General features: G+C 40.6%; 1 protein-coding gene across 6 annotated transcripts in view; it reads left to right on the top strand.

Moving 5' to 3' along the window:
* Window positions 1-26,834, top strand: part of ppp1r1b (protein phosphatase 1, regulatory (inhibitor) subunit 1B) — a 34,777-nt gene extending 7,943 nt beyond the window's left edge. Inside the window, exons 1-6 of one of the 6 annotated variants that reach the window (XM_077495283.1) lie at window positions 7,073-7,686; window positions 13,353-13,442; window positions 14,353-14,428; window positions 19,857-19,961; window positions 24,416-24,501; window positions 24,532-26,834. In XM_077495283.1, the coding sequence (XP_077351409.1) occupies window positions 7,669-7,686; window positions 13,353-13,442; window positions 14,353-14,428; window positions 19,857-19,961; window positions 24,416-24,501; window positions 24,532-24,621 (465 nt within the window). In that variant the 5' untranslated portion in view covers window positions 7,073-7,668 and the 3' untranslated portion in view covers window positions 24,622-26,834. Of the gene's footprint in view, window positions 1-7,072; window positions 7,687-13,352; window positions 13,443-14,352; window positions 14,429-19,856; window positions 19,962-24,415; window positions 24,502-24,531 lie in introns of those variants that run through there. The other 5 variants (XM_077495291.1, XM_077495267.1, XM_077495273.1 and 2 more) reach the window with 5 other exon arrangements.
* Window positions 26,835-27,452: the final 618 nt, after the last annotated feature.

Below are 27,452 nucleotides of genomic sequence, written 5' to 3' on the forward strand. Positions count from 1 at the left end.
CTCACTGGGGCGGTTCGCAGCCGAGTGTGAAGCGGTTGGGATGAGGATCAGCACCTCCAAATCCGAGACCATGGTCCTCAGTCGGAAAAGGGTGGAGTGTCGTCTTCGGGTCGGGGATGAGATCCTGCCCCAAGTGGAGGAGTTCAAGTATCTTGGGGTCTTGTTCACGAGTGAGGGTAGGATGGAGCGGGAGATCGACAGGCGGATCGGTGCAGCGTCTGCAGTGATGCGGACTCTGTATCGGTCCGTCGTGGTAAAGAAAGAGCTGAGCCAAAAGGCAAGCTCTTGATTTACCGGTCGATCTACGTTCCGACCCTCACCTATGGTCACGAGCTGTGTGTCGTGACCGAAAGAACGAGATCCCAGATACAAGCACCCGAAATGAGTTTCCTCCACAGGGTTTCCGGGCTCTCCCTTAGAGATAGGGTGAGAAGCTCGGTCATCCGGGAGGGACTCAGAGTCGAGCCGGTGCTCCTCCGCGTTGAGAGGAGCCAGCTGAGGTGGCTCGGGCATCTGGTTCGGATGCCTCCTGGACGCCTCCCTGGGGAGGTGTTCCGGGCATGTCCCACCGGTGGGAGGACCCGGGGGCGACCCAGGACACGCTGGAGAGACTATGTTTCTCGGCTGGCCTGGGAACGCCTTGGGATCCCACCGGAGGAGCTGGTTGAAGTGGCTGGGGAGAGGGAAGTCTGGGCCTCCCTCCTGAAGCTGCTGCCCCCACGACCCGACCCCGGATAAGCGGAAGAAGATGGATGGATGGATGGATGGATGGATGGATGGATGGCACTCGCTAAGCTAACGTGGCACCATACTTAACATAACATGCTAACTTAACACAGGCAGATTCAACGTGGACTTAGTGCCAACTGAACAAATTAGTTACTGCTTACTTTTCCTGGACACACACTGCGAAAAAGATACCTGTCTTCAGTCATTCATGGAATGCTGGTAGCTTTGTAACTTAAACAACTGTGACACTCTCAAAATTGTAAGTTTGTAACTCATTATTATTCAAACTAACGAGGACCCACGAAAATTGCACCTGTAACATTCGCGTCCTGAAAAACATAAAAGAAAACAAGTCTTTTTATATACAGTACAGTAAATTATGTTTAACATTTTTGTTAACTTGTGTGTGTTGCCTCGTATTAGGATGTTTATGTAGCTTATTTATCCTGTCAGGTTTATTATTTATTTTCATTCACCTCTAGGATGTGTTAACTTCCCAGTCATTTTTTTTTTTAATTTATTGAACATATAAACAGATGAACAGCAGAGATAAGAAAAAACAACAACAATCAAAAGAGAAGAAAATCCCAATAAAATAATCATTCAATCAATCATAACTTACATGTTCAAAAGGGAGTAGGAAGAAGTTAGAAACTTATCTGGTCCTACCCCTTTTACTAAATATATTTAAACTTATTTCATTATTAATACAATTCTAATTTACTATTATTAAAAAAAAATATAATAATAATAATAAATAAAATATATAAACCAAGTTATATCTATACACAAGTGCACTTAAACATATTCACAGTCATTTCTATTGTATTACTAAATAACTTTCCGAGTGAGTTGGTTGTGAATACTGTTTGCTCTTTAAAGCATCCATAAATTGAAGTGCATCAACTTTTCTCGAGTATTACCGGACACTATGATAAATGACGTTATTCTGACTATCGGTTTGGAAATAATGGTTAAGAAGATAGCTGTTTCTGAAAAGGTGGTCATATTCAAGTACCGCTCCAGGTATCACTGTAGAGCGTCCAATCCTTGTTTCTACCAAGTAAAATGGTTTGGTTCAATTTTCTTAACTAAAGAGCCAGACCTGTCACCAGAAAGAAAGTACAGTGGGGGCACTTCATAAACCTAAATCTGATGTTGTTCAGGTTGAACCGTGGCATTGTGACAACTGCAAAAGTGCTCAGAAATATTTTCTGACACTTAAAAGCAGCAGTTCATTCTGAAATCTAAAAGACAATCGGAAAAAAAAAATTGTGTAGTTCATTTTGCATTTATTTTATTCAACTCAAAAGTTCATTTACAACAAAAGCACTCGTCACTCCTGTACAACAAACAACTATGTCCAAATGAATGACTGTGTGACTCAGCCGCTTCTATCTGGGATTGGCTAGCACTTGCCTTCATTTGCTTTTTGGATTTAGGGCTGTACGATATGGACAAAATTTCATATCATTTTTGCCGGACATCTCTAGTCTTTGGTCTTTGACTCAGCATGAGACTTCGCATCATTTCAGTGTTTTATGGTGCCTTCTGTATTTTGTGTTAGTTTATTTATACTTATTATATTTACTTCTTCACTTCCCTACATCTTATTTTTTAATATTATTATTTTGTTTAGCGTAATTTTCATTCACTTGTCTCTACTGCAAGACTGATTTCTATTCCATGCACAGCACTTTGTATGCAGCAATGGATGTTTTAAAGTGATTTATAAATAAGGTTGAGTTGAGATAGGTCAATAATATACAGAAACAACATATGGGTTCAGTGAAAAACTAAGCAAAATATCAACCCAAAAGGATGTGTAAAGTGCTGTTTTTTAATTAGAACTTCGTGACAGTCATCAACATTAACAAACTTGGCAATAAAAAAAGAAGAGAGAATTCAACTTGCATTGTACTGCAACTGTGCTTTAGTGATAAATGATTTTATGCTACAAAGTTGTTGTTTTGAATGTGTGACTGTGTGGGTCTGTTAACTGCATACTGTGTATTGCTACAATTCATTCATGCTGTGTGGCTTGACTAATCAAAGCAAAAGTTTGCCACTCACTTGTAAACGTTTAGTGGACCAGTGGACGCAGGATTCCCAGCAATGTCAACTGTGTCATCCTGGATGGAGGTTTGGCGTTTGGTGGTCATTGGGTCAGCGCTGGTCGGCGAAAGCGCACTACTATAAGTATGTTTGGCTAATGCACGTCTCCAGAACGCGCGTCTCCTCCACCCCACCCTCCCAATCCCGATTGGCTAGCCGTAGCTGTCAATCAAAGGCAAACCTGAAAGATGGTATGTCGTTGGCTGGCAAGCCATGCTTTACTTTAAACAGAAGGCGCAAGTTTACGTGACTGACAAAGGATTAAACAAATAAAAATAAATCTCCTTTCCCTTTCGCCCCTTTTGCTCACGAGCGCCCCTAGCATCTGCCTAATCCGCCTCATGGCAGGAACGCCACTGATAAGAAGTCACACTCACAGTGCAGATAATGTCTTTTGTAAAACAAAATCCCAATTTCTACCAAATTGGATAGTTAGCTTGCTTTTTTTTTTATTTAAACACTTATTCTTTGGTCAACAAATCCCAGATATAATATTATGTAGTAAAGGATGGATGGAGCTAGACAGGCAGCGAGAAAACATGGGAGGCGATCACCTTTCCATTTTTGCTTCAATGTTGTAAATGGTACTCCGTAACTCATCAGGAGCGACATTTTTTTTTTTTCCATTGGGGTAGTAGAAAATCATTGTGTCCACCAAAGAGTACAGTTCGATTAGTTTTCTATCTTTTTTGGCATTTCTTTTGTAACAGGTCCCATAATATTCAACCCAGAGGTTACGTTACCGCTGCTGTCTGTTCATTGGACAAAAGCTTTTACAGCCCTACAACAATGCAGACGTACTTTCCGAGTTGCTACAGTGTTCTCGCTTGGAGCCCTGCCTGAGGTTTCGTACAGACCTCACTGAGGTGGGGAAACTGGTCATCTCACGGTCCAGAGGGAAAGGTCAACAATGTTTAATTGCTGTATCTTCCTTTGCATGTTCATGCTGGTGGAAAGAACACAATGGCAAAGAGACAGGAAATAAATAATCTGCTGTTGGGAGTGCAGACTGCCCCTCTGAACCAATAGATGGATGTGATAAGAAGACGGCAAATGGTTGTTGTAGTATGCAGAGGCTCTCGCTTTTGCTATCTGAGCGCAACGCAAAATAGAAGGACTGAGTCAGTTGAGCAAAAGAGTGGAAGAGAAAGACAAAGGCAATGCATGTGCATCCCAAAAACTAAGCAGGAGGTTTAGTCTGGGCTTTAAGGGACGGGGCCTGGTGTGGGGCCATGGGACGTCAGCAAGTCTGCGTGTGACTGTCTAAGTGAGGGCTGTGGCCAACAGCAGCTTTGCATGAGAGCGCTCACTGTTTTTACTGCTCTTCCGGCGTTCAATAAACAGCTGAAAAGGGCATCAGCGACTGTGGCTCTCCTTTCCCACATGCAAGGGCATTATAGTGGCCTTATCACATTTCACTGTCATGGTTTGGGTTGGGTTTTGGTTGTTTTTTATTTTTACTTACGTCATGGTTTAAGGTTAGTTTGGGTTTTGTTTGATTTTATCCTTGTGTTTTCTTAGTTTCAATCATGATCTGTGTTTGGCTTTTTCAAAACCATTGTGAAATCTGTTCAGATCGATTTACAGCAAATAATTAACTGCTCACTTCTATCAGGTGAGCTTCCTAAATCTCTGAAAGTAGCTGCCGTCAAGCCCATTCTAAAAAAGAGAACACTGGATGTCTCCCTGCTAGCAAATTATAGACCAATCCCAAACCTTCCCTTCATAACCAAAATAGTTGAAAAGTGGTTTTTAATGAACTCAGCAATTTCTTGAGCTTAAACGGACTTTTGGATAAATTCCAGTCAGGTTCCGACCTCATCACAGTACAGAAACTAGGGATGTAACGATATCCAAACATCACGATGCGATATCACGATATGAAGGTCACGATACGATAATTATCACGATATTGTGGGGGCGTTGGCAATATTTAAAAAAGATCATATGCAATATATAAAAAAAAAAGAGAGCTTGTACTAACAAAAAGCACGATATTGTGCTTTTGACATAACAGCAATGCATATAAACCACCTACAATCTCTAATAACAATATTGAGGCACTTACTTGCTAATGCAAGCACACATTGATCGCTTCACAAGCAAATTAGGTTCCCCTTCATCTGACAATTAGCATAATTTTAAACATGGAAGGCCAAAACATCCCTAATGAAAATTAAATTGCACAAATAAACTAGCCACTAGATGGTGCTAGAACTGCACAAATGGAAATCAACCTGACTTTTTTAACAGATGTGTTCCTTTTAAATATTATGAACATGACGACGACGATATTGTGGCAGTTTTAATATCACGATATCACGATATTTCCCTTATCGTGACAGCTCTGATTTAAAGTACTGAATGATAGAAGATTGAGCACTGATGCAGGGAAGGTATCGGTGCTCGTCTTGTTGGACCTCAGTGCAGCATTTGACATGATTGATCATAATTACTGTTGGACAGGCTGGAAACTTGGGTGGGGTTAAATGGAACAGTCCTTAAATGGTTCAGGTCCTATTTGGAGGAAAGGAGTTACTTTGTGACCATTGGAAATTTTGAATCTGATCGAAAGGCCATGACATGTGGGGAACCTCAAGGGTCAGTCCTTGTATATGTATATGTTACCTTTGGGTCAAATACTTCAGAACCCCGATGTTGATCATAGTTATGCAGATGACACACAACTGTATTTATCAATGTCCCCAAATGACAGCAGTTCTTTTAACGTATTGTGTCATTCTCTAAAGCAAATTAACAACTGGATGAACCAAAATTTCCTTCAGCTAAACGAAAACAAAACGGAGGTCACTGTTTTTGGTAATAAAGAAAAGAGGATTGCAGTTAAAAAACAGCTTGAGTCACTGTCTTTAGAAACTAAAGACCAAGTTCGAAATCTTGGGGTACTAATAGACTCAGATCTGACCTTCAGCAATCATATTAAATTCATCACTAAAACAGCCTTTTACCAGCTGAAAAACATATCCAGACTGAAGGACTACATGCTTCAAGCAGACCAAGAGAAGCTTATCCATGCTTTTATCTCCAGCAGACTAGATTACTGTAACGGTCTTCTGACTGGACTCTCTCAAAAGAACATGAGACAATTGCAGCTCATTCAGAACGCTGCAGCTCGAGTTGTGACCAAAACAAAAAGATCAGAACATATTACTCCAGTACTTAAGGATTTACACTGGCTCCCAGTCAGCTGTAGAATAGATTTTGAAGTTCTGCTACTCCTCTATAAATTACTAAATGGTTTGGGTCCTGAATACATCCAAGAAATGCTGATTGAGTACAAACCCCGCAGGGCTCTGAGATCTACAGACTTGGGCCAACTAGTGGAACCCAGAGTTCGAAGCAAACATGGTGAAGCTGCATTTAGCTAATCCAGGTTAAAAACTTTTGCTTTTTTTCTCATACTCTATAGGGACTTTTAAACAGCTTTAATTAAGTTATTATTATTATTATTATTATTATTATTATTTTTATTATTATTTTATTAAAATTCCTTATGCTAAATGTTTTAAAGTTTGTTGAATAATGTTTTAATAATGTTATTGTATGTTTTTTTTTTTTTTAATTAAATTTTGTAACCTATTTTTATAGTGATGCACGATGTGAAAAATTTCAACTGATACCGATAACCGATAATTTCCTGCTTTGTATGGTCGATACCAATACCGATAACCGATACATTTGTTTTTTTATATTCAATATAGCCTTCATATAATCTGCAATTTGTTCATCCAGGAATGGAAAAACTGATGTTTTAGTAGCGCTGATTATGACAGCAAGCAAATGTGTCTCTTTCAAATGTATATTTTCTATATGAAATGGCTAACAGATAATTACACAAAATAAAAAGTTAGTTTTTAAATTAATACAGAACTACAACTGGTTTATCTGGAAAAACAAAACATTCATGTATGTATGCATTATGCAATAGGAATGCATTTATTCAACCCTAAGTGCAATAGTGCATGAGGATGAGGTAGGTGAACGTTTGGTAAAATTACATGCATTGACATTTGTCAACCTTAGTTTAAAAAAATTTAAATAAAGTAAAAAGACAAAATTGCTATTGCAGCAACCCTTGTGGGTGCGTGGGTGGTTATGTTGTTTCCCGTGGTCCCGTGAGGGAAACACAGACTAATAAATAAATAAATAAATACAGACAGACAGACAGACATACATACATACATACGCAAGCTGCTTAGATTCGGGTGTTGTGTTGTGGCTTGGTTACAGCCGACAGTAACTGGCATTAAATAGTTAGTTCACTTATTGGCTTGGCTTTAAAAGTTAAACATAAAATAACATATGATGTGCATCCTTGAAAACCCCCACCCCGAACTGCGGTGAGACTTACTGTAGTGTTAGTCCATTGTTGTCAATCAAGCTGTGGCCACTTCGGAGGATGCAGCGTGGCTCCAAATGTACTATTAACTTGTAAAAAAAACAAAAACAAAAACAAAAACGGGTCAGCTACAAAAAAAACGGCTGCTTGTCTAGCGCCATGAAAGCCACAACTTTGGCCTTAATGGCTTTAGGTTTGCTGTTGCTGCCTTGCTAGCTTCTTTAACTTAGTACCGTTAGCCTAGCAACATTAGCTGCTACAGCTGTGCCTCATTCAAGTTCGTTCAAAACGGCTCTGCTCCGCTTTCTCTCCTCTGTGCTTTCCAAAAGTCGTCTGGATGGTAATTGTCATTCCGCCTTTAGATTTGTCGCTGCTGGCTTGTTAGCTTAGCGCCGTTAGCCTAGCAACATTAGCTGCTGCCTGTGTGCCTCCTTCAAGTTCGTTTCGTTCAAAACGGATCTGCCATGATGATGGATTTTCAGGTGAGCAAAAGCCTTCTTTCTTTCCCCCTCTTAGAATCCTTGCTGAAAATGTTTTGATCTTCTCCCATGGAGAAAAACCACCACACTGGTGAGGAGGACATGTTGATTGCTACGTGCTAGTCTACGACAGTCGTGTGGGGCGGACCAAGGTTCAGTTAAGCGTTTTGTTTTTTTTTTTTTTTTTTTTTTAGATGCCGTTCTACAAGAGCGCAACATGGTCTATACAAGACGTAAGCAGCACGACTTGGTGTATTGTAGGGTCGTCACGTTGCAAACAGTGTACAGACTTTAATAAATATATCGGACCTTTGTATCGGCTAAAATATACATATCGGGCCGATGAAAAATGATGTCATATTTTCCCATATCGGCCGATATTGTATCGGTCCGATAAATATCGTGCATCCCTATATTTTTATATTTCTTCCTCTTAATGTTAACCATTGTTTGTTGATGTTTATATGTTGCCTTTTCTTGTGTAAAGCGCATTGAGTTGCCTTGTGTATGAAATGTGCGATACAAACAAACTTGCCTTGCCTTGCCTTTTGTGTTGTTGTCCTTGTGTGCCCATGGCCACCTAGTCTTGTCAAGTATTGTCATGTCCACCTGTGTTTACCTGCCCTTCCTCAAGTGTCAACCAATCGGCACCCTCTGCCACTTGTGTCTTGCCCAGCTCTGCCTAATTGTGTCAATTAGTGTGTGTGTATTTAGTCAAAGTTAAAGCGTTAATAGATTAATTAATCACAGAAAAATGTCGCATTAATCACGTATTAATGCATATTAATCGCACTATTTTTTATGACCGCACTTGAGCCTTGAACGTAACCGCGGATGGTCACATTGAAGGCTGTGCAGGTCAGTGATTAGGTCAATGCACGTCATTTCCTACGCCTGTTGTTCCTAAATGAGCGGGGTGACTCCAGTTGGTGTTATGGTAGTGATTCATTGCATGCGCTAACCTTGAGTGCCCTCTTGTGACCTGGGGAAGGAACTGTGAAGAGTGAAATTAAATGGCCGCGAGCACATTGCCTCAGTCGTGTGTATTAACATAGCCCGCACATACAGCTACCAACACAATTGGTGTGCTCGGTGGTAAATTTCGCTTTAAAAAACACCCCGTCGGGACTTTAGATAAAACAAAAGTAATTTGCGTTTAATTAATTAATAATTGCTGAATTGCACCCAATTGAAATGATGCTTTCACGTTTTGATCAATACAAGCATGATTGCAATTGTGTACATGCATTTAATCAATGTTTGCAAATGACATTCAGATAATAAAATGCGTTAATGTCAAAATATTATGGTATTTTGTATTTATTTTATATTACGCAAATACGCAAGTAATTTAGCTGATTAATCGTGATTAATCAAAATTAAAAAGTGTAATTAATTAGATTAAAAATTTTAATCGTTTGACAGCACTAGTATTTAGTCTCTTGTCTTCCCTCTGTCTGTGTCGATTCATTATGGTGTCATCCCGTTATGCTGCCCGTTTTTGCCTAGAAGTTTCCCCATGTTTTGAATTGCTGTTTTTTTTTATGTATTTGTTTGTTAGCCAGGTCCTTGCTTTTGTTTACTTAAATCTTTATTTTTACTGCACCTCTGCCTCCATGCCCTGCTTCCCCACACCTGGGTCCTCAACTCTCCATACCGTAACATTCACTATGCGTCGCCTAACCGTGTTAAAAAATTTTAAATCGTACATATTTTTAATTTCTTAAAATACTTTTCACTACATAGCGGGATTTTGCACTGATCAATTTTCCACATGGACTGGAAAGGAGGTAAAGTGTCTACTGCAAAGCACAACTGTTTTACTGCACTTCTGTGGTAGTAAACATTTTTAGCTAGCTTGTGTAATATAGCCTACAACTGCTAGGTAGAATGAATTGTAATCTATCTGCAGGTGGTCAAGACCGCCAGTGCACTTTCAATTATTTTATTGAACAAATAATGACAAAATAAACATGCAGGTTGGCTAACGGGTTAGCCAGTTAACAGCCAGTCATATCTACCCTCTCACTGACTGACATCCACATCACTTAACAGGACACTCGGACAGACCCCACCTTTTAAAGCCACACGTTTAAAGTTATACATGCTACAGTGCCGAATGTGAGAATGGCTTCTGGATAAAAACAATTCCTGCGCCTCATATGTTTATTTTGTATTCATATTATGTTAATTCAATTTTTATGTGATAAATCAAATCATTTTAAAAATATTACTTCTAAATAGTAAAATTAACACATGATCGCTACTTGGAAGATTTTCATCTTGGACGAGGGACTACTTAGCCATTTGACGGACTATTATTCCACATCAAACTCATCCTACTAGTATACCACTAGGACCTTGATGAAAGGGTGTAACCCACGACTTTTGGTCATCTCTTAAGGAGCGTATTGCACAACTGATTCTCCTCAAGATTCTATTACTCGGTAGCCCCCCCCCCCCCGAGACCACCTGTGATCTAGTTTACGCTGTCCTCGTGCCGCTGCTTTTTATAGGCCTGCCGTCGCCTCGCTTGGGGAGCAGGCCCACATCGGTCCAATACCTCAGCGTGTTCAATTCCGAAGCGTCACAGCAGAGGGTCATATTGGAGGATAGAAGAGCGAGGGGAAATTTGTGTCGGTTGGGGTTGGTGGGATAATGCGTAGTAATCTCCGCTCCCCCACCGCTGGCGCAAATGAGGAAGTCACATACGATTATTACGTAAGCGGTGTCGAGCTGGCTGGTTTTTAAGGCTGGAGAATTACTAGAGTGTTTGTGTCGTGCGGCTGTACCACTGTCAGGGCTGCCATCATGGCCAGCGTCCCAAGTGATACAGATCATGCAGCGTCACATGTATTTTGGAACAACAGATACGTAGCCGGTTTACAAAACGCAAGAAGAAGAACACATACCTGGTTCCATATTCATTCAACACGGTCACTTCTGCCATCTAAGACTGGGTGAATGTACTGTATGGAGGTGGAACTTTTGACTGTTTTCTGAGTTTGGTCATGTGACATTCACAAGCTGAGCTGTTATGGACAGTGTTGCCACAGTTACCTTGAAAAAGTAACTTAGTTACTTTACTGATTACTTGGTTTTAAAAGTAACAAAATTGCGTTACTGATTACTTGATTTTAAAAGTAACTAAGTTAGATTAAAAGTTACTTTTTTAGTTACTTTCAGCACCTGCCGATAACACCATCTCAACATAAAAATTATTTTTCATTGTTAATTTTTATTTTTTTTGTTTTTCTTTTTTATTGATACATTGTTAGATCATAATTTATTAGTACATTAACATGATAGAATTAATAGTGAGTAGGACTAGATAAATTATTGTACTTATTCCCACTCCCTTTGAACATGTAAATGATGACACTATTTCTGAATGTTTTTCTTTCTTCAAATGTTCATTTTAACTTCAACTTATATTTTATATTTTGTAATGTGATTATATGTTCAATAAACCAACCATCCAACAACTCTCTGGCATGTAGTCTCCTCTTCTTGCAAGTCTCCTCTTCACTGACGGGATCTGATGATCTCTGCCTCGTCAATATTTTGAAGCAGATGTAATGCCTCTACTGTTTAATTTTTTGTAGGCCAGCCCATGGTGACATTTCTCTTAATGCATACGGGCACAGGTTAGAACCTGTCAATCTAGTCAAACAGCAGTGATCGCTCGATGTACTTTCGTGTCTCCTCCACAATCATAAAAAACAATGATGAAAAAATACTCCAAAACGCTGACACCTGATCAAAGTTGTTAGAAAGAAAACCAACAGCGACGGTCATTACAGGAAAAGGCGGTGCCTTCTGAGATTTTCCCAGAAATTCGTCACAGTTCTCTGTGCATGGAATCCATTGGTCATTACCTGGGCCCTGAGCAACTGTGATGTCATTTTCAGTCGACAGCAAGTGGCAAAATGGCCGCCCCCTGGGATGGATAAAAACAGGTGGATTTTGCTGCTTTATTTGTATTCCACAAATGTAATATTAATCAGAATACGGTTAATAGACTTGTGGGGCTTCATAGATAATATTATTGTAAATATTATTGTATTGTTTTTGGGTTGACTCCCACTTTAATATAGTATATTTTGTTGTTTTTATCATAATGTAAAGAAATGTAATGCGTCAAATGTTGGATAACAACTCATTCGCTGCCAATGACGACTATAGACGTCAAAGATCCTTTTTTTTTTTTTTACTGGATTGGCCAGGGAATGAGTTAATAATATACCATGTCATATTTGAAATGCCAAATATTCCAACAATTTCTTTCTAATTATATATCAATCTTCAAATATTTATAACAATTTGTGTCCTCTAAAGAGGCATCTGGTGCCTTTCTGAACCACCTCAAGCTGCCCCGCAAGGCTGCTCGCAGGTGTCTGTCGCCACGAGGCCCTCGGGCCGCTTCACCTTGCCAGGGGAGGGATGTGACAATGGGGGGCTAGCTTTGGAACGGGCGTGGTCGGAAGGAAGCCCTTTTGATAATCCCTGGCCGTGAGGAAAAAAGAGGACAGGAAATACACACTTGTGTTAATGTAATCAAATCAGCCATGTCGCGCACCATTGATGGACGGGAAGGAGATCCAGGGATGAAATATGGGACGGTAAACAGGAAGTTGGAGGTCGGAGGGTTGCGTGTGGCGTCACAACAGAGGAAGGAATCCACGCTCGAATGCGTGGTGGTGTTGTTGTTGTTGTGTGGCACAGTTCTACGGTGCGGCCTCTGCTTTGGCAACACTCACACACCACTTCCCCTCCCTTTCACTCTCTTCCCGTCATGAGGTGCGTGCACAAAGGTTCATGTCATGGCCAAGGTTGGTTGGCTGACTCGCTCGCCGCTAAGCCGTGCGTGCTCGCCGTTTCATTAAATCCAACATGTTTCCTGGAGGTGGCAGCCTCAGTTGTCCAGTGTGTCGGAATGCTAAGCTATATTAGCCGGATGTTACAACACCCTGTAAAAAGTGAGACTTGTTTCTATATTATATATGTGTGAAGGTCATTGCTGAAAATGTCAAAAGACTGCTAACTACAGTATAATTGTGGAGCTATAGTATTAAACTCTTTTTCACTATTGTAGTTTATTTTTGGTGGCATGGCTAAAATGGCGCCATGTGAAGCACTTTGGAGTCTGGCATGAGTTAAAGTTTGGCAGGGTTAATCTCACTTTTCTCTGTGATGTGTCATATTCACAAGACATACAGTATAGTACTTATTTTCACTTTACAGGGACGTTACATTGATGCCAAGCAAGTGCAGAATATACTCATGATTTACCCTAATTGCACTAAAAGGTTCTGGGAAAAAAAAAAAAAAAAAACTAATTACTGGATTCTAGAAGTCTCAAGTACACAGCTGTGGAGCTTTTTTTCTTCTGTATGTGGAAGAAGGTCTAATCTGTCCAAAATGGGCCCAATCCCTTATATTTCCTGAGTCACACCCATGTAGGAGGGTAGCTCTGCCTAGCCCATGTGATGAGTCTAATTATTAAAAGGCCTATTCTGACAACCCCCAATTGGAAAAAAAATACTAATAGTTACGTCAAGTCATCTTTATTTATATAGCGCTTTCAAATAGCTAATAAAGGCATACTGTTTTTGATACTATGCCATTTGCAGTGGTATTTGTTAATGGCTTGTGTGTGTTGTTTTCAGATTCGGCGCAGGAGGCCGACACCCGCCACCCTCTTCAGAGTAGCCGACCAGGCGTCGCCTGAGGATGACCAGTCCAGCCATCAGGTAAAGGTGAAGTTGACCCTTTATATATATATATAATATTGCTCATTTGTTTGTAATATTTTCATCTCATTGATTAAATTTGATTCACCCGATTGAATTCAAACTGTATTTTTTAGTGTTGAAATTGAATAAAATTATTTTTATATTTATTTTTACCTGGATATCCTTAGGTGTGAATTTGAGTGTAGATGTGGTTTTGTCAAAATGTGCTGTGTGAGTGGATACTGCTCTAAGGTGCTTTCACCCAAAGTCGCCTGGGATAGCCTCTAGCTCACACAGCCGGTAGGTATGGTACAGAAAGTTGATGGATGAATGTTGTTTTTAATACCTTATTTCATGGAATTTTATCTATTTACATTATTTTGTTTAGTTTTATTTTCACTTTCATTCATATGTTGATTTTATTCACATTTTGTTGCCATGTCATGCATTCATTTATTGCTATTAATGCTTTAATTCAAATCTGTTAATGTAGAACTAATTTTAAAAATCATTTTAATAAAATAATAATAATTATTATTTATTTTATAATTAATTTATAGTAATTGTTTCTGATTGTTGCTTTATTTCACGTCTATAGTGTCCAATAAAATATAAATTGTATTTGATTACATTTATTCATGCTATTATTATCATTATTCCATCCATCCATCAATTTTCTGTACTGTTTATAATTTTACTTATTACATATTCTTTCCTTTAGTATTTATATTTATTTATTTATTTTATTTTACTTGACAATTTTATGCGCACGCTTTGTCTTTCTCTTCTGTCATCTGCATCAAGCGCCAATTAATGCTCAAAGTTTCATCAATTCACAAATTTAGGCTATTATGTGAAATAAAACACAAACACATAAAGGGGATGAGCTGTACAATGTTTTTATTTGTCTTTTAAATGTCTCCTTGTTGCATAGTGGGTCGTTGGGGAGAATGGCGTCCTTAAACCAAAGCAAGTCAATCCAAACGTGTACCAGCCTCCATCACTTAAAGGTCAGTGCATGTGTGTGAACGCGCGTATGCGTGTGTGTGTGTGGTTGTGTGTGTGTGCATAACTTGACCTTGTGTTTTTATTCCTTTTATTTGTTTTATCGCCACGCTTCACAATGCATGCAAGGCCGTAAAATGCTTATACAAACAAGGCCTTAAAATGCTTCATTGCATTATACAAGATGGTCCAGAAGCAGGTACCCACTTTTTAAATAATCTTATTTAATGAAGGAGGCCAGAGGGAGGAAGAATGGTATGAAAGGACGTGAGGAAGGAAACAAGGATGGTATGAGGTAACAATGGAATGTAGGATGCAAGGATTCAGGAAAAAAGGATTGAGGGTAGTATAAAACCGGGATAAAAGGTAGGACAGTGGGGTAGATGGAAGGAAAGCAGGTTAAATTATGAAAGGAAGGAAGGATTGCATGCAAAAGAGAAAAAGGGAGGAAGGAAGGAAGCGCTAAGTTATGTTAAAAGGATGGAAGGAATAATTGTTGTATGAAAGGAAAGGAGTAAGGAAAGAAAGATAGGAACGAGTGTTTTAAGTAGGCCGGAACATACCGGTACGGAGCTCCGACACTTCTAAAAATCTCCCTTGAGTGTTCAGGTATTTTTCAACGTGCAAAGAACGTACTATCAGCGTTCCGGTACGCCTTAACAATGCATATTTTGAGCCCCAAAAGCTGTTCCGGTGAGCGCCGCTCTATCCATTGACTTACATATAGTATGGAAGTCCTGCGCTCATCACATCATCATGCGCACGCTTACTCCAATATTCATCTGTGCTTTCACTTCTTTGCGTTATTCAAGTAGCTCTCGGTCAATGCTAGCCCGATGCTAGTCGTCCCGAACGTGTTTACAACCATAGCTCTTGAGTTAAGAAAATGAAATGAAAACACTACCATGCTGTCCTGGCTCAAAGCTTCAAAAAAAGACCACGGTCAGACTCTGAGGTCGATTCGCATTCGCAGGCTGATAAAGTATGGACGCAAAAAAATAACCTGGGCTGAAGTGAAGAAGTGAAGCCGGTGGCGGCCATTTTGCATTGCCTCACAGTAGTTGAACACATTATCCGCTGCATACTTTTCACGTTATTTTCTTTCTCTACCTCAGTGTGTGGCGTATGGTTGTACCATCCATCCATCCATTTTCTTGACCGCTTATTCCTCACAAGGGTCGCGGGGGGTGCTGGCGCCTATCTCAGCTGGCTCTGGGCAGCAGGCAGGGGACACCCTGGACTGGTTGCCAGCCAATCGCAGGGCACACAGAGACGAACAACCATCCACACTCACAAGCACACCTAGGGACAATTCGGAGCGCCCAATTAACCTGCCATGCATGTCTTTGGAATGTGGGAGGAGACCGGAGTACCCGGAGAAGACCCACGCGGGCACGGGGAGAACATGCAAACTCCACCCAGGAAGGCCAGAGCCTGGACTCGAACCGGAGTCCTCAGAAGTGGGAGGCGGACGTGCTAACCACTCAGGCACCGTGCCGCCCTGGTTGTACCAATAGGTATAAAATAAGTGTGGGAGAGGCGTTAAATGCAGATGTCATCAGTAAGAATGTAAAAGTAAATTTTTCCGAGTGCTACGCAAAGATTGGTCTGCATCATCAGAACCAGTTTTAAGCACCATCAACAATGAAATGATAAATAAATAAAACAATCTTTTCGTGTAATTTCTAAAAGTCATGATTTGTATTACTGAGATAATACCCTGAATGGTTGATGCAAACAATGAAGTTTGTCCTTTGCTATAGGCTCTCATTATTTCAAACAGGAGATCCTGGCGTGAAGCACCCACTGATCAGTGTTTTTGGTGGAAAAAAAATAAGTTCTCAGTAACAGCCTAATTACTGCGCATGAGCAGGCAGTAAATTTTTTTTAATTAATTAATTATATATATATATATATATATATATATATATATATATATATATATATATATATATATATATATATATATATATATATGTATATATATGTATGTATGTATGTATATATGAATTAGGGGGGACTTGAAACCCTAATTTAAAACCTTAACTCTCAATTAACACCCTCACCTCAGCTTGAAACATAATTTGATAGTTTGACACCCTAAATCACTACAAACCTTACCCCCTGCCAGACACTCTATCTTGAAACCCTACTTTGAGGACATAAGATTAAGCTTTGTCTAATAAGTGTAATTGTAACAAGTACTGTATGAGTACATGTAATTAGACTGCCATGTATGATCTACTTTCGGCCCACCTTTGATGTCGTCAATTGTGTGCCACGCAATTGTTTTGAGTGTGAACGTGACAGCAGCTTGTGTATGTTTGTGCAATGGGAAAGGGGGCGGGAGATTAGAGCAGGACAGCTGTGAGTGTGAGTGTGGATCATCCTGGATTACAGTCAGTTGTGTGTACAGCTGTGCCACACACACACAAACACGCTGCAAATGCATACATTAACACAAAGACCCTTTTGTGCTCTTATGCATGAGGCGTCCGGAGTGCACAGGGATGTTCTATTACGAAAAGATGTCTCGCACCTGCATCACATTACGTGTACATTGAAAACGGACGGCCGCGTGTCATGCCAAGGTTGCATAAGCGGCCTTCTCTACCAGAATAGGTGACCCGACGCGGCGCCCGGGTGTGCGTCCCACGCGGTGTGAAGGAAAGAGAAGGGAGGTGGGGGGGCGAGGTGACCCAGAGGAAAAGAGAGAGGCGATGTTACGAAAGAGAGGAGGGTGAGTTAGCGTGGCAAAGAAAGCCAAGGAGCAGAGGCGGTGCTGGCTTTGCTATCTTTGCCTGTAAGATGAATTCTTTCGCTAAAGCTAAATAACATCTTGGTTGACTCAACAACTGCGCGAAACAAGTCAATACAGTGGACTCAGCACTATCCAAACTTTTTTTGATCGGTCCCGATAGCTATTGGTGTGCCATTTAACTTGTGCCGATCATGCACTGTAAATGGAAATATACAACTAAGAAGCTCACCTTGGGTTGCAGTGACTGACAACAGTAGGACTACATTTCCCGTGACTCTTAGATGCGAAGATAGGAAGTAGTTGTAATCCCCCACCTATATGATTTATTGGTAGAATCGTATGCCATAACTGTGACATTTTTGCCGTGAAGACAAAAAAAAACAAACGTGAAAACGCTGTACAGAGATATATTCAAGGCAAGCTATAAGCACGCAAAAAGTGACTCAGTACTACTAGCACTACTGTAGCGTGCCTCAGGTCATGCAAGTTGACATCGGAAGAGCAAGCGGGCGTTCAAACAATAAAAGTCAGGCACCGAAATGTTTGTTTTCATTCGGTCTCGTTAATTAATACCACTTGTCAGATCTGATGCCTAGTACCGACTTTCGGTACCCAACCCAATTATAAAGGAAGTAAAAAATGTTCATATTTTCAAACAACAAAACCTAGGGCTGGGCAATTCCCTCAATATTGCCATTGTGATTTAATATGCACATTTTTTTTAATATCCTCTTCCTCTTTAGAATTTGTCACATTACGGAATGAATGTTTACAAGACTGCAAGTCAAAGTGTTGTGTAAGTTAACAACTCGAAATAAATAAATAAATGGACTTACATATTAATTTATTTGCCTTTATTTTAGCGCCTAACCTCTAAGACCAAAAGATTTATGTATGCGATATCTGATGTTGCTTTACCGGAATACAGATTAATTTATTGCTTGTGTTTGTAAAACATAGATGGGAAAAGAGAGCCTTGAAAAAAAATAATTGGACATTAAATCATGATTTATCTGAATTGTTTAGTCAAAATCTCAAGGAACCAGTACATAATAATAACCCTATCGCTAACAATAAAAGTACATGAATAATAAAAAACGTGAAAACTTCACTTGCATATTGAATAAGAAATACAAGTAGCCAGTGGCGCAGAAGGGATTTTGGAACTGGGGGGACAGGAACTAAAACATTTTCGACTAGGTATGACACAATGGGTAGGGCGAGGGTGTGAGGGATGGACCCAATGGCGGAGAAACAAGGCAGGGAGACAGACAGGAAGGCCAATGTCCATCCATCTATTTTCCTGACCGCTTATTCCTCACAAGGGTTGCGGGGGGTGCTGGCGCCTATCTCAGCTGGCTCTGGGCAGTAGGCGGGGGACACCCTGGACTGGTTGCCAGCGAATCGCAGGGCACACAGAGACGAACAACCATCCACACTCACAAGCACACCTAGGGACAATTCGGAGCGCCCAATTAACCTGCCGTGCATGTCTTTGGAATGTGGGAGGAGACCGGAGTACCCGGAGAAGACCCACGCGGGCACGGGGAGAACATGCAAACTCCACCCAGGAAGTCCGGAGCCTGGACTCGAAACATAGTCCTCAGAACTGGGATACGTACGTGCAAACCACTCGGCCACCGTGCCACCCGGAAGGCCAATGTGAGTAACTTTATTTACAAAAACTAGTACACGACGGGACGTGAGAGGACTGATCACCAAGACCTGACCGGACAAGGGGAAGCAGGCTGCCATGATAGGACGGGACATGAGCGGACTGGTCTCCATTACTGAGCTGAGTGAAAGAGGACTGCTCGCCATGGCTGAGCTGAGCGAAAGAGGACTGGTCGCCAGGACTGGGCTGAGCAAACGAGGACTGGTCGCCATGACTGAGCTGAGCGAAAGAGGACTGGTCGCCATGACTCGACTGAAGAGAGGGGATAACTTGAGCAACTTGACAGAACGTGGCCAACTTGACAAGATGTGGTGAAGACGAGAAGACGTGAGGGAGCCGTGGATGACTGGACGTGACGAAGATGAGGGGGGACTTGACGGAGGCCAGGAAGACTTGGTGATGTGGGTGACTGAACGTGACGAAGAAGAGGGTGAACTTTGACTGGAGAGCAAAGACGCAGTTCTTCCAAAACTTGACTTGACTAAGCTACACCAACGGCACCAAAACAACTCGACACAAGACAATGCTCCCACACGGTCTCCTGGAGGTCTTTGGGCGGCCAGTACATTCTACTGGGGACATACGGGCATCCTCGGACTCGTCTCGAAGACAGCTTTCCAACGATATCGGTGCCATCGCTCCACGACATTGCGGTCAGCCATGGTGATCTAGCTTGTAGCCCCCGTGCTGAGTGGCAGTTGCGGCATCGGTAACTACGGAAACCTCCGGGCACAACCTCGCGGGTCCCGGCAACGTGAAAGATGTACATTGAAAAGAATAGAACCGTCAAAATAAAGGCTCAGAAACATCCATTTTCAAACAAACGTTAAACAATGTGCGTTAAGACATAACATCAAACCGTGATATTTTGTTGTGAGGAAACAGAGCGAGCTGAAGCGTGGTCAAAACAAAACACCATACCCTTTCTTATCCTTGTGTCTGTGTCGTCATCTCCCTGTGTGTTTGTGTCTGTACGTATGTGTGTGTCTGTGCATAGCTGTGCAGAAAATGGCCGAGGCGCACATGCAGAACATCGGCGTCCACCCTCCTCTTGAGGACCCTCGTGAGGGCGAGGAGGATGACGACCCCGAAAATGTTGCCGGTGAGGAGGTTCTTGTGCCACTGTCAAATGAGGCTGTCGGCGACTGTGCTGCACACATCCTTGTTTCTTGTTACTATAAAAGGAGGAATACACCCAGTAGATCTTCTAGCATAAGCGATCTGTCGGTTTGTTGTATTGGGGGTGAGGAACGCACCAAAATGATGTTATGATATGTTCTAAAATAAGTTAGCATTATCATGAGCTAATGCCTCATATTTGATACGGCAGGCCTTTAAGGGGAAGTATGCCAATTGTTTTTCTGTTTTTGTTTGCTATTTAATGGTTCAAAAAGTGCAGTATTTGTAGTAATGGTATTAGACACTCCAGAGTATTACGCCTGTTTGTTTTAAAGGCGCTTTGTAGTTTTCAAACTACTGGCAAGATTTGAATGACATCACCTCAGACAGGAAAGAATTGGCCAAAGATCATTTTAATAATAATCTACTATAGGGACATACTGACACATATATTAGCATATATGGCAAAAGGTGTTTTTTTTTTTTAAATTGCACACACCCTCTTAAGAAAAAAAACACACCCCCCAGCCCTTGAAAGCTACTGAACGCAGAAAATTCAATTTCAAATTGCGACTGCCACCTGCTAGACAAAAAATGAAACTGCATACACACAGCAAAATCGCCAGCGTTAGATTAACACTGAGGGCTATATTCACTAAGAATGCGCTGCGTCCGGTAATAGCGCGAAATATTGCACCACAGCTGCACCCGCAGACTGCGCCCAGTTACCCCCCTATTCACTAAGGATATTGCTCTAATCATATAGAGGTTGGCGTGGGCGTACAATATGCATCTGGCACGTAAAAATGATCGTAAAATGCCTCCCCGCCATTGCCGATCAGCCCGGGTTACGTTACGTGTCCTAAACCACGTAGAAAGTCCACCTCCCAATCTCTCTCTCTCTCTCTCTCTCTCTCTCTCTCTCTCTCTCTCTCTCTCTCTCTCTCTCTCTCTCTCTCTCTCTCTCTCTCTCTCTCTCTCTCTCTCTCTCTCTCTCTCTCTCTCTCTCTCTCTCTCTCTCTCTCTCACAATTTCCAAGAAATCCCACTTTCTTTGACAAAATTTCCCACCTTCCCCGAATGCAGCGTAATCAGAATCCACGCAAGCGCACACGGACGACTTGATCTCGGGATCGAGGTTGTGGCAGGTTAATTCATGCTTTACATAAACGTTATTTGCGTCACGCATGCACGGTGTGGCTATTTGCGCTGGCGTTAGTGAATTAGACGCTGCATATCAATGAGTCTCATTTGCATTGGGGTGGGCATATTTTGCGTCAAATGTATGCAAATTACCTAACTTACACACACGCAAATAACACTGGTGCACCGGGGCGCAATCTGGTTGGCAGAGCACTTAGTGACAGATTTCCCCATCTGCGCGTGTTTAGTGAATAAGGCGCTCCCGGATTACTCCATTTTTACCAGTTAGCGCCGTGCAAAGGCGACGCAAACCTTTAGTGAATAGGCCCCTGAAAGTGTGAAATCTTACACTAAAAAAGTTCTTATGTGTCCACGCCAATGAGTGTAAATCTGACACCTTTTCAAAGTGTTACTTTTTTCACACTTAACCAATGTCCAACTTAACCAACCTTTTTTTTATTACAGTCGGGGTTCCTTTTAAAAAAAATCTACACTGGTAAACACTGAGTAGTGTTGAAAGTACAATAACTACACTAGTGTCAGAGTTCAACATTTAATTGTGCCAAACTACACTTAACTCTGGTGTTGAACACATCTGAGTGTATTGCACTAGTGTCAGTGTTAAAAATTTAACTCAAACAACCCTTTACTCTGATAAATGGTACTTCATATAGCGTCCTCCCTACAAGGAACTGAAAGTACTTTACATTTTAACTATTGATGCCAACATCAGGAGCAACTGGGTGTTCAGTATTTTGCTCAAGGATACTTTGACGTAGTCACACTGGCCTGGGATAGAAGCCACGCTCTCAGGATCAGGAGACGGCCACTCTATCACTGAGCCACACTGCCCCAGCAACAACAGCTTGAAGGCATTTCTATTGAAATGTTGACAGCGCGCTGGAAATTTGGAAAGTTCCTTCACCGGAAATGAGGGTGTGGTTAATTTAAACTTAATGTAGTGCTATTCAGGTTACACCCAACACTCAAGGAAATTTACTGTGGCAGTGTAACTTTTTAACCTAACAGTAATAAAATAACACTGCTTTCTGCATATTTGATTGAACACTGGAAATTTAACACAGACCGATTTGCTGTGCACCCCTCTTCATGTACACAATGCACACATGACGTCACTTCCGCAGACACGGGGTGGGAAAGTGAAACCCAAAACCAGTCTAAAAACTATTGGCCAGAGGCTTGCAGGAGTTCCCATTGTGAACAGCTAAGATGTTAATTTACTCATTAGAAGACATTTCAGTCGTAAATGATCAAATAAAAAGGGCAGGCTATTGACATGTAAAGACATTTTTGGCCAAATTGCGACAGAGAGCATAACTATGCTTTGCACAAGCTAATCCTGAAGCTAAGTCTCACATTTGAAACTCCAGGGGCAATATACTGCTCAAGTTTACCAGTCAAAATATCATGAGTGACTGCCACATAGCGTATTTGGGAATCCAGGCCTATTGAGGGCAGTATACTGCCTCTATTCATTTCGAGCAGTGTGGTACAAGTACCAATGGGCTCCCGCTAGTTTTATGCAAAGAAAATACTTATGGTAATTAAATCTACAAACTAAGGAGTATATCAGTAAATTCAAGATTATTTAGGTTTACTTTGAGTGAGTATTTTATAGAGTATATACCGGTAGTTAACTTTTTTTGTAGATTTTCAGAGTATTTGCGCAACATTTAGGGAGTGTTTTGTAGATTTCAAGTACAAGGGTGACCCAAAAAGATGCGTACCCATATTTTATTGGCTAAAAAATCCATTTTTTAACGAATGTCTTTTCTGTTGCAGGACGTGAAAGGTGAACCTATGGATGATCATTTGTAGCTATAGTTGCCCTGAAAATGTCTTGGACAAATCAGCAGAAGATATTCTCCCTGGAGACCTATTTTGCGACAAAATCATACCAGAGTGTACAGATTCAGTTTGGAAAGCGTTTCCATTGTCACAACTTTCCATCAAAATCAACGATTGTTAGTTGGATGAAGAAGTTCAGAGTTCAGTTCTGAGAACCAAACGTTCTCAAGAAAGTTTTCATCATTTTCAAGCACATTACAGAAGCATTCACACATTGTTACTCGCTTTTCCTTGTCAGCATCAGTTAATTTTTGCTTGATTTGGATCTTGTATGGGTATAGGTGCAGATCAGACGTAAGAACACGCCGCAGTGACTCCCTTGTCATTCCGAGTTCTTGGCTGCGTCTACGCACTGATTTCCGAGGGCTGCGTCCTACTGAGTCCCTCACTGCAGCAATGTTTTCTCCTGTCCTTGCACTCTTCTTCCTGCCTGAATAAGTTCCCCCTGTGGCTTTAGAACATAGGCCCACTACAGTCCCATGCTCTCTGAACTTCTTCATCCAACTAACAATCGTTGATTTTGATGGAAAGTTGCGACAATGGAAACGCTTTCCAAACGGAATCTGTACACTCTGGTATGATTTTGTCGCAAAATAGGTCTCCAGGGAGAATATCTTCTGCTGATTTGTCCAAGACATTTTCAGGGCAACTATAGCTGCAAATGATCATCCATAGGTTCACCTTTCACGTCCTGCAACAGAAAAGACATTCGTTAAAAAATGGATTTTTTATCCAATAAAATATGGGTATGCATCTTTTTGGGTCACCCTGTATATTTAAATAACTTTTAGGGAGTATTTGGTCAATCTAAAAGTATTTTGGTAACTTTTTGGGCATATTGCTTTAGATTTAAGAGTATTTATGTAACTTTTAGGATGTATTCCAATAGATATAAGGGCATTTAGTTAACTTTTTAGGAAGTATTTGAGTGCTTGACTTGACATGCAGGATTGTTTAGGTCATATTGTACATGAACACTTCGGACTACTACGCAACTGTATTTTAATATAGGTAATTGCGGTGGTACTTGCAGAGCCAAGTATGTTTTGAGGTGGTACCTCTTTGGTGTAAAAAGTTTGAGAACCACTGGTTTAAAGAAAAACATATCCACCTGTACGTGCTGAACAACGATAGCTAAGCAAAGCCTCAAAAAGTACTAATAGCACAAGTCGATAACATATTACACACTCCAGGCCAAAACAGGGCAACATACTACGTACTTGTATTTATTTTAAGGAGCAAAAAAGCCCCCGGAAGCTAGAGTATGCAAGACTAGCATTATTGGCCAATGGTGTGTATTCTTTCTTTGGGTTTGTGTTTATTCTCCCTCTTCCATATCATTCTGTTTCCACCCCTCCCAAGTATGTCCCCCAGAGTTAGCATGAAATGGGAAAAGTAAAAATATGTACTTCCCCTCCATGCTTAGACCACCAGGAAACGACGACTAGCGACCTGTCTGAAGCGGCTCCCAGCGCCCAGGAGACGGATAAGCTGATCCAAGCATCGCAGGTTGAGGAGGAGGAGGAGGAGGAGGAGGAGGAGGAGGAGGAGGAGGAGGAGGAGGAGGAGGCTGAGGAAGGGGGAAAAGGCCGAGGGACAACAGAGGAGAGCAAGTCGCTGGGTAGTAACTGAGGAAATCCTCATTTGATTTCAACCAAAAGGACTGCACAGCTCTGTTTCCTCCCTTTTTGTTTCTAAAGCTGAGGTCAGTGTGACTTCAGAACGGGCAGTCTAAGCACTAACCTTTGAGCTACCAACATTAAATTCATGTCTTTATACAAAAACAAAGCTGTTAAATTCAATAATCGCTGTTGAGCGGTTCAAAAGTTGTCGGTACAGTGGAACAAACATCTGTGTGGATTTTGAAAATTATATATATCTGTCCCAAAAGTCAAACTAATTTGTGTTTCATTTGTTCTTTCCACTTTAAATTAGCAAGAAAGATGGAAAATTGACTGATTATTTTATGATTTGTTTTTAACTTATACTGGAATCCAACCATTTGCTGCCACTGACATATGTTTGTAAAGTTTGTTAGATATGATATCAGAACAGCTTTAAAGAAGACAAAAAAATAGGTTTTAATTGTTAGTTTGATTATGAGGGAGAGAAATGGCATGAGATTAGGCACTTAATGCTCGAACAATATAAATTGTATGATAAAATATGGAAGAAAAAAAAAGACAGATTTCCACAATTCAACAAAGGCTTAGGTCAAACACACGAAATTGAAACAGGCCACGTGACTGAGTTTGATATTTATTAGTGCTGTCAAACGATTACAATTTTTAATCTGATTGATCACACTTTTTAATTTTGATTAATCACGATTAATCAGAGCATTTACTTGCGTAATATAAAATAAATACAAATTACCGGAATATTTTGACAACACATTGTATGATATGATTGTCATTTGCAAACATTGATTAAATGCTTGTACACAATTGCATGCATGCGTGTATTTGCTCAAAACGTAACAGCATCATAACAATTGGGTGCAATTCAGCAATTAATTAAACGCAAATTACTTTTGTTTTATCTAAAGTCCCTGTCGGGGTGTTTTTTTTTTTAAAGCGAAATTTACCACCGAACACACCAACTGGAGTCACCCCGCTCATTTTGGAACAACAGGCGTAGGAAATGCTGTGCATTGACCTAATCACTGACCTGCACAGCCTTCAATGTAACCATCCGCGATTACGTTCAACACTCAAAAAAAAAAAAACCTGATTAATGCGACATTTTTCTGTGATTAATTAATCTGTTAACGCTTTAAAACTTTGACAGCCCTAATATTTATATTTAATTGGTTGTATTTACATGTCCCCGAGGTTTAGTAATTAGCATTAGTAAAGATAAAGTAGCTTCTTAGCCGCTACTAGCAGACAACCGAGACATGAGACCATTCCTGGTGTGTCATTACACAGTGGTTGAATAAACAAAGAAAGTGTTCAAGGCAATTGTGATGTCTTCCTGAATAAGAGTCACAGGTTTTTCCATTTAATGTTTTTTTTTTTTCCTGAGCCTAAAATTGAAATTAAAAAACAAATGACAAAATAATGAGCCACTTTACCAATGTTTGATTTTCAACAGCCAATTAAAAATGGAAAGAGCGATTGCTACTCGTATTCATACGGTTTCCACCTGCCATGTAAGCAAACAGATCCTGAAACAGAAATCGTGACCTCTCGTGACTTTACAGGTGCCACTGTATTGTATGGCCCATCTCTCCACTATGGATATACTGCCATCTAGTGGCTAATAGTGATGACAATTTATCAGCTGAATCCTTCTTTTTTTTTAATCAGTTATTTTACAAACAATGAGAAAATACAAAACAGATGGTGTAGTTTCAGTACACCAAAACATTAGCAAAGCGAGTGTGTAGTTGTCAAGTTTTTGGTGACACTACCTCATGTCTTCTGCAAGCTGATACCATGTCATAAAATCTTTTGGTTCCCTTTCTCATCTTTTTAACATGCAGACCGGCTTTCAGATCAACATATCGTAGAAACTGTCACTGTGGTTACAATTTTACTGACATTACAACAAAATTGATATTTTTCCCCACCACATTTTGCGCTGCCGTTTGTAAAAAAATTAATAAATAATGAACAATCGACTGACTGGTGATGAGATACTCTTGTATTTAGACTTGATTTCTTCCTACTTACTTTGTCCTATACTTTCTCTCCAGTCCAAGGGCTGCCTGAGCTCAACACTCTTTATTTTTTATTGTTTTTGTGTTGGCTGGTTTTTAAATGTGTTTGCTGGTGGTTGTTTTGTGACCAAAGTGACCAACTTTAAAGAACAATGTCAGAATAAAACACTTTTTTCCCGTTCTGGTGTTGTCTTCTTTGCAATGTCTCAAACACATGGGTGTCCCTTAAATCTGGACACGTGTAAATTTTATAGAAATGAAATTTTAAACATTTTATTCCATCGGTATAATATCCAATAACCTATTTAGTACAATTTCCATCATTTGTGATGCGAAAGTTGATGCGCTTTGGAAAATGCTCATTGTCATCAATAGCCTCAGCCTGCAGTCTTTCTACTTTAAAGGAACACTTTACTTATTGATCCATTTTTAGCAGCAAAAAGTTGCTACTTTTTCAATAATTAATTTGGTGACGTGATTATTTTTTTATGTACATTTAATAACTTTTAAACCGATGTTAAAATGAATCGAACGCCGGCATGTTTGTTACACGTGACTAAATAACCCGGATGTTTACGTCACTAGTGTGTAAACGCTACACTATGGAAGCACTATGCAACGCAGCCGTGCATCTCGCGTCAAACCCGGAAGGATTAAACCTTATCGCTTCGAGCCAACACGACAAAATAACACTACCGAAGGAAAGTCTGCCTTGGATGTGAAAGTTGTGGCGCCAGATGGTCTTTTCGGGCACAAAATAAACTTTGACGAACGAGTGAATCAGGCGGGGGGGTGAGTG

This window comes from Festucalex cinctus, chromosome 1 (genome assembly GCF_051991245.1).
Source record: "Festucalex cinctus isolate MCC-2025b chromosome 1, RoL_Fcin_1.0, whole genome shotgun sequence".
NCBI classification, from domain to species: Eukaryota; Metazoa; Chordata; class Actinopteri; order Syngnathiformes; family Syngnathidae; genus Festucalex; species Festucalex cinctus.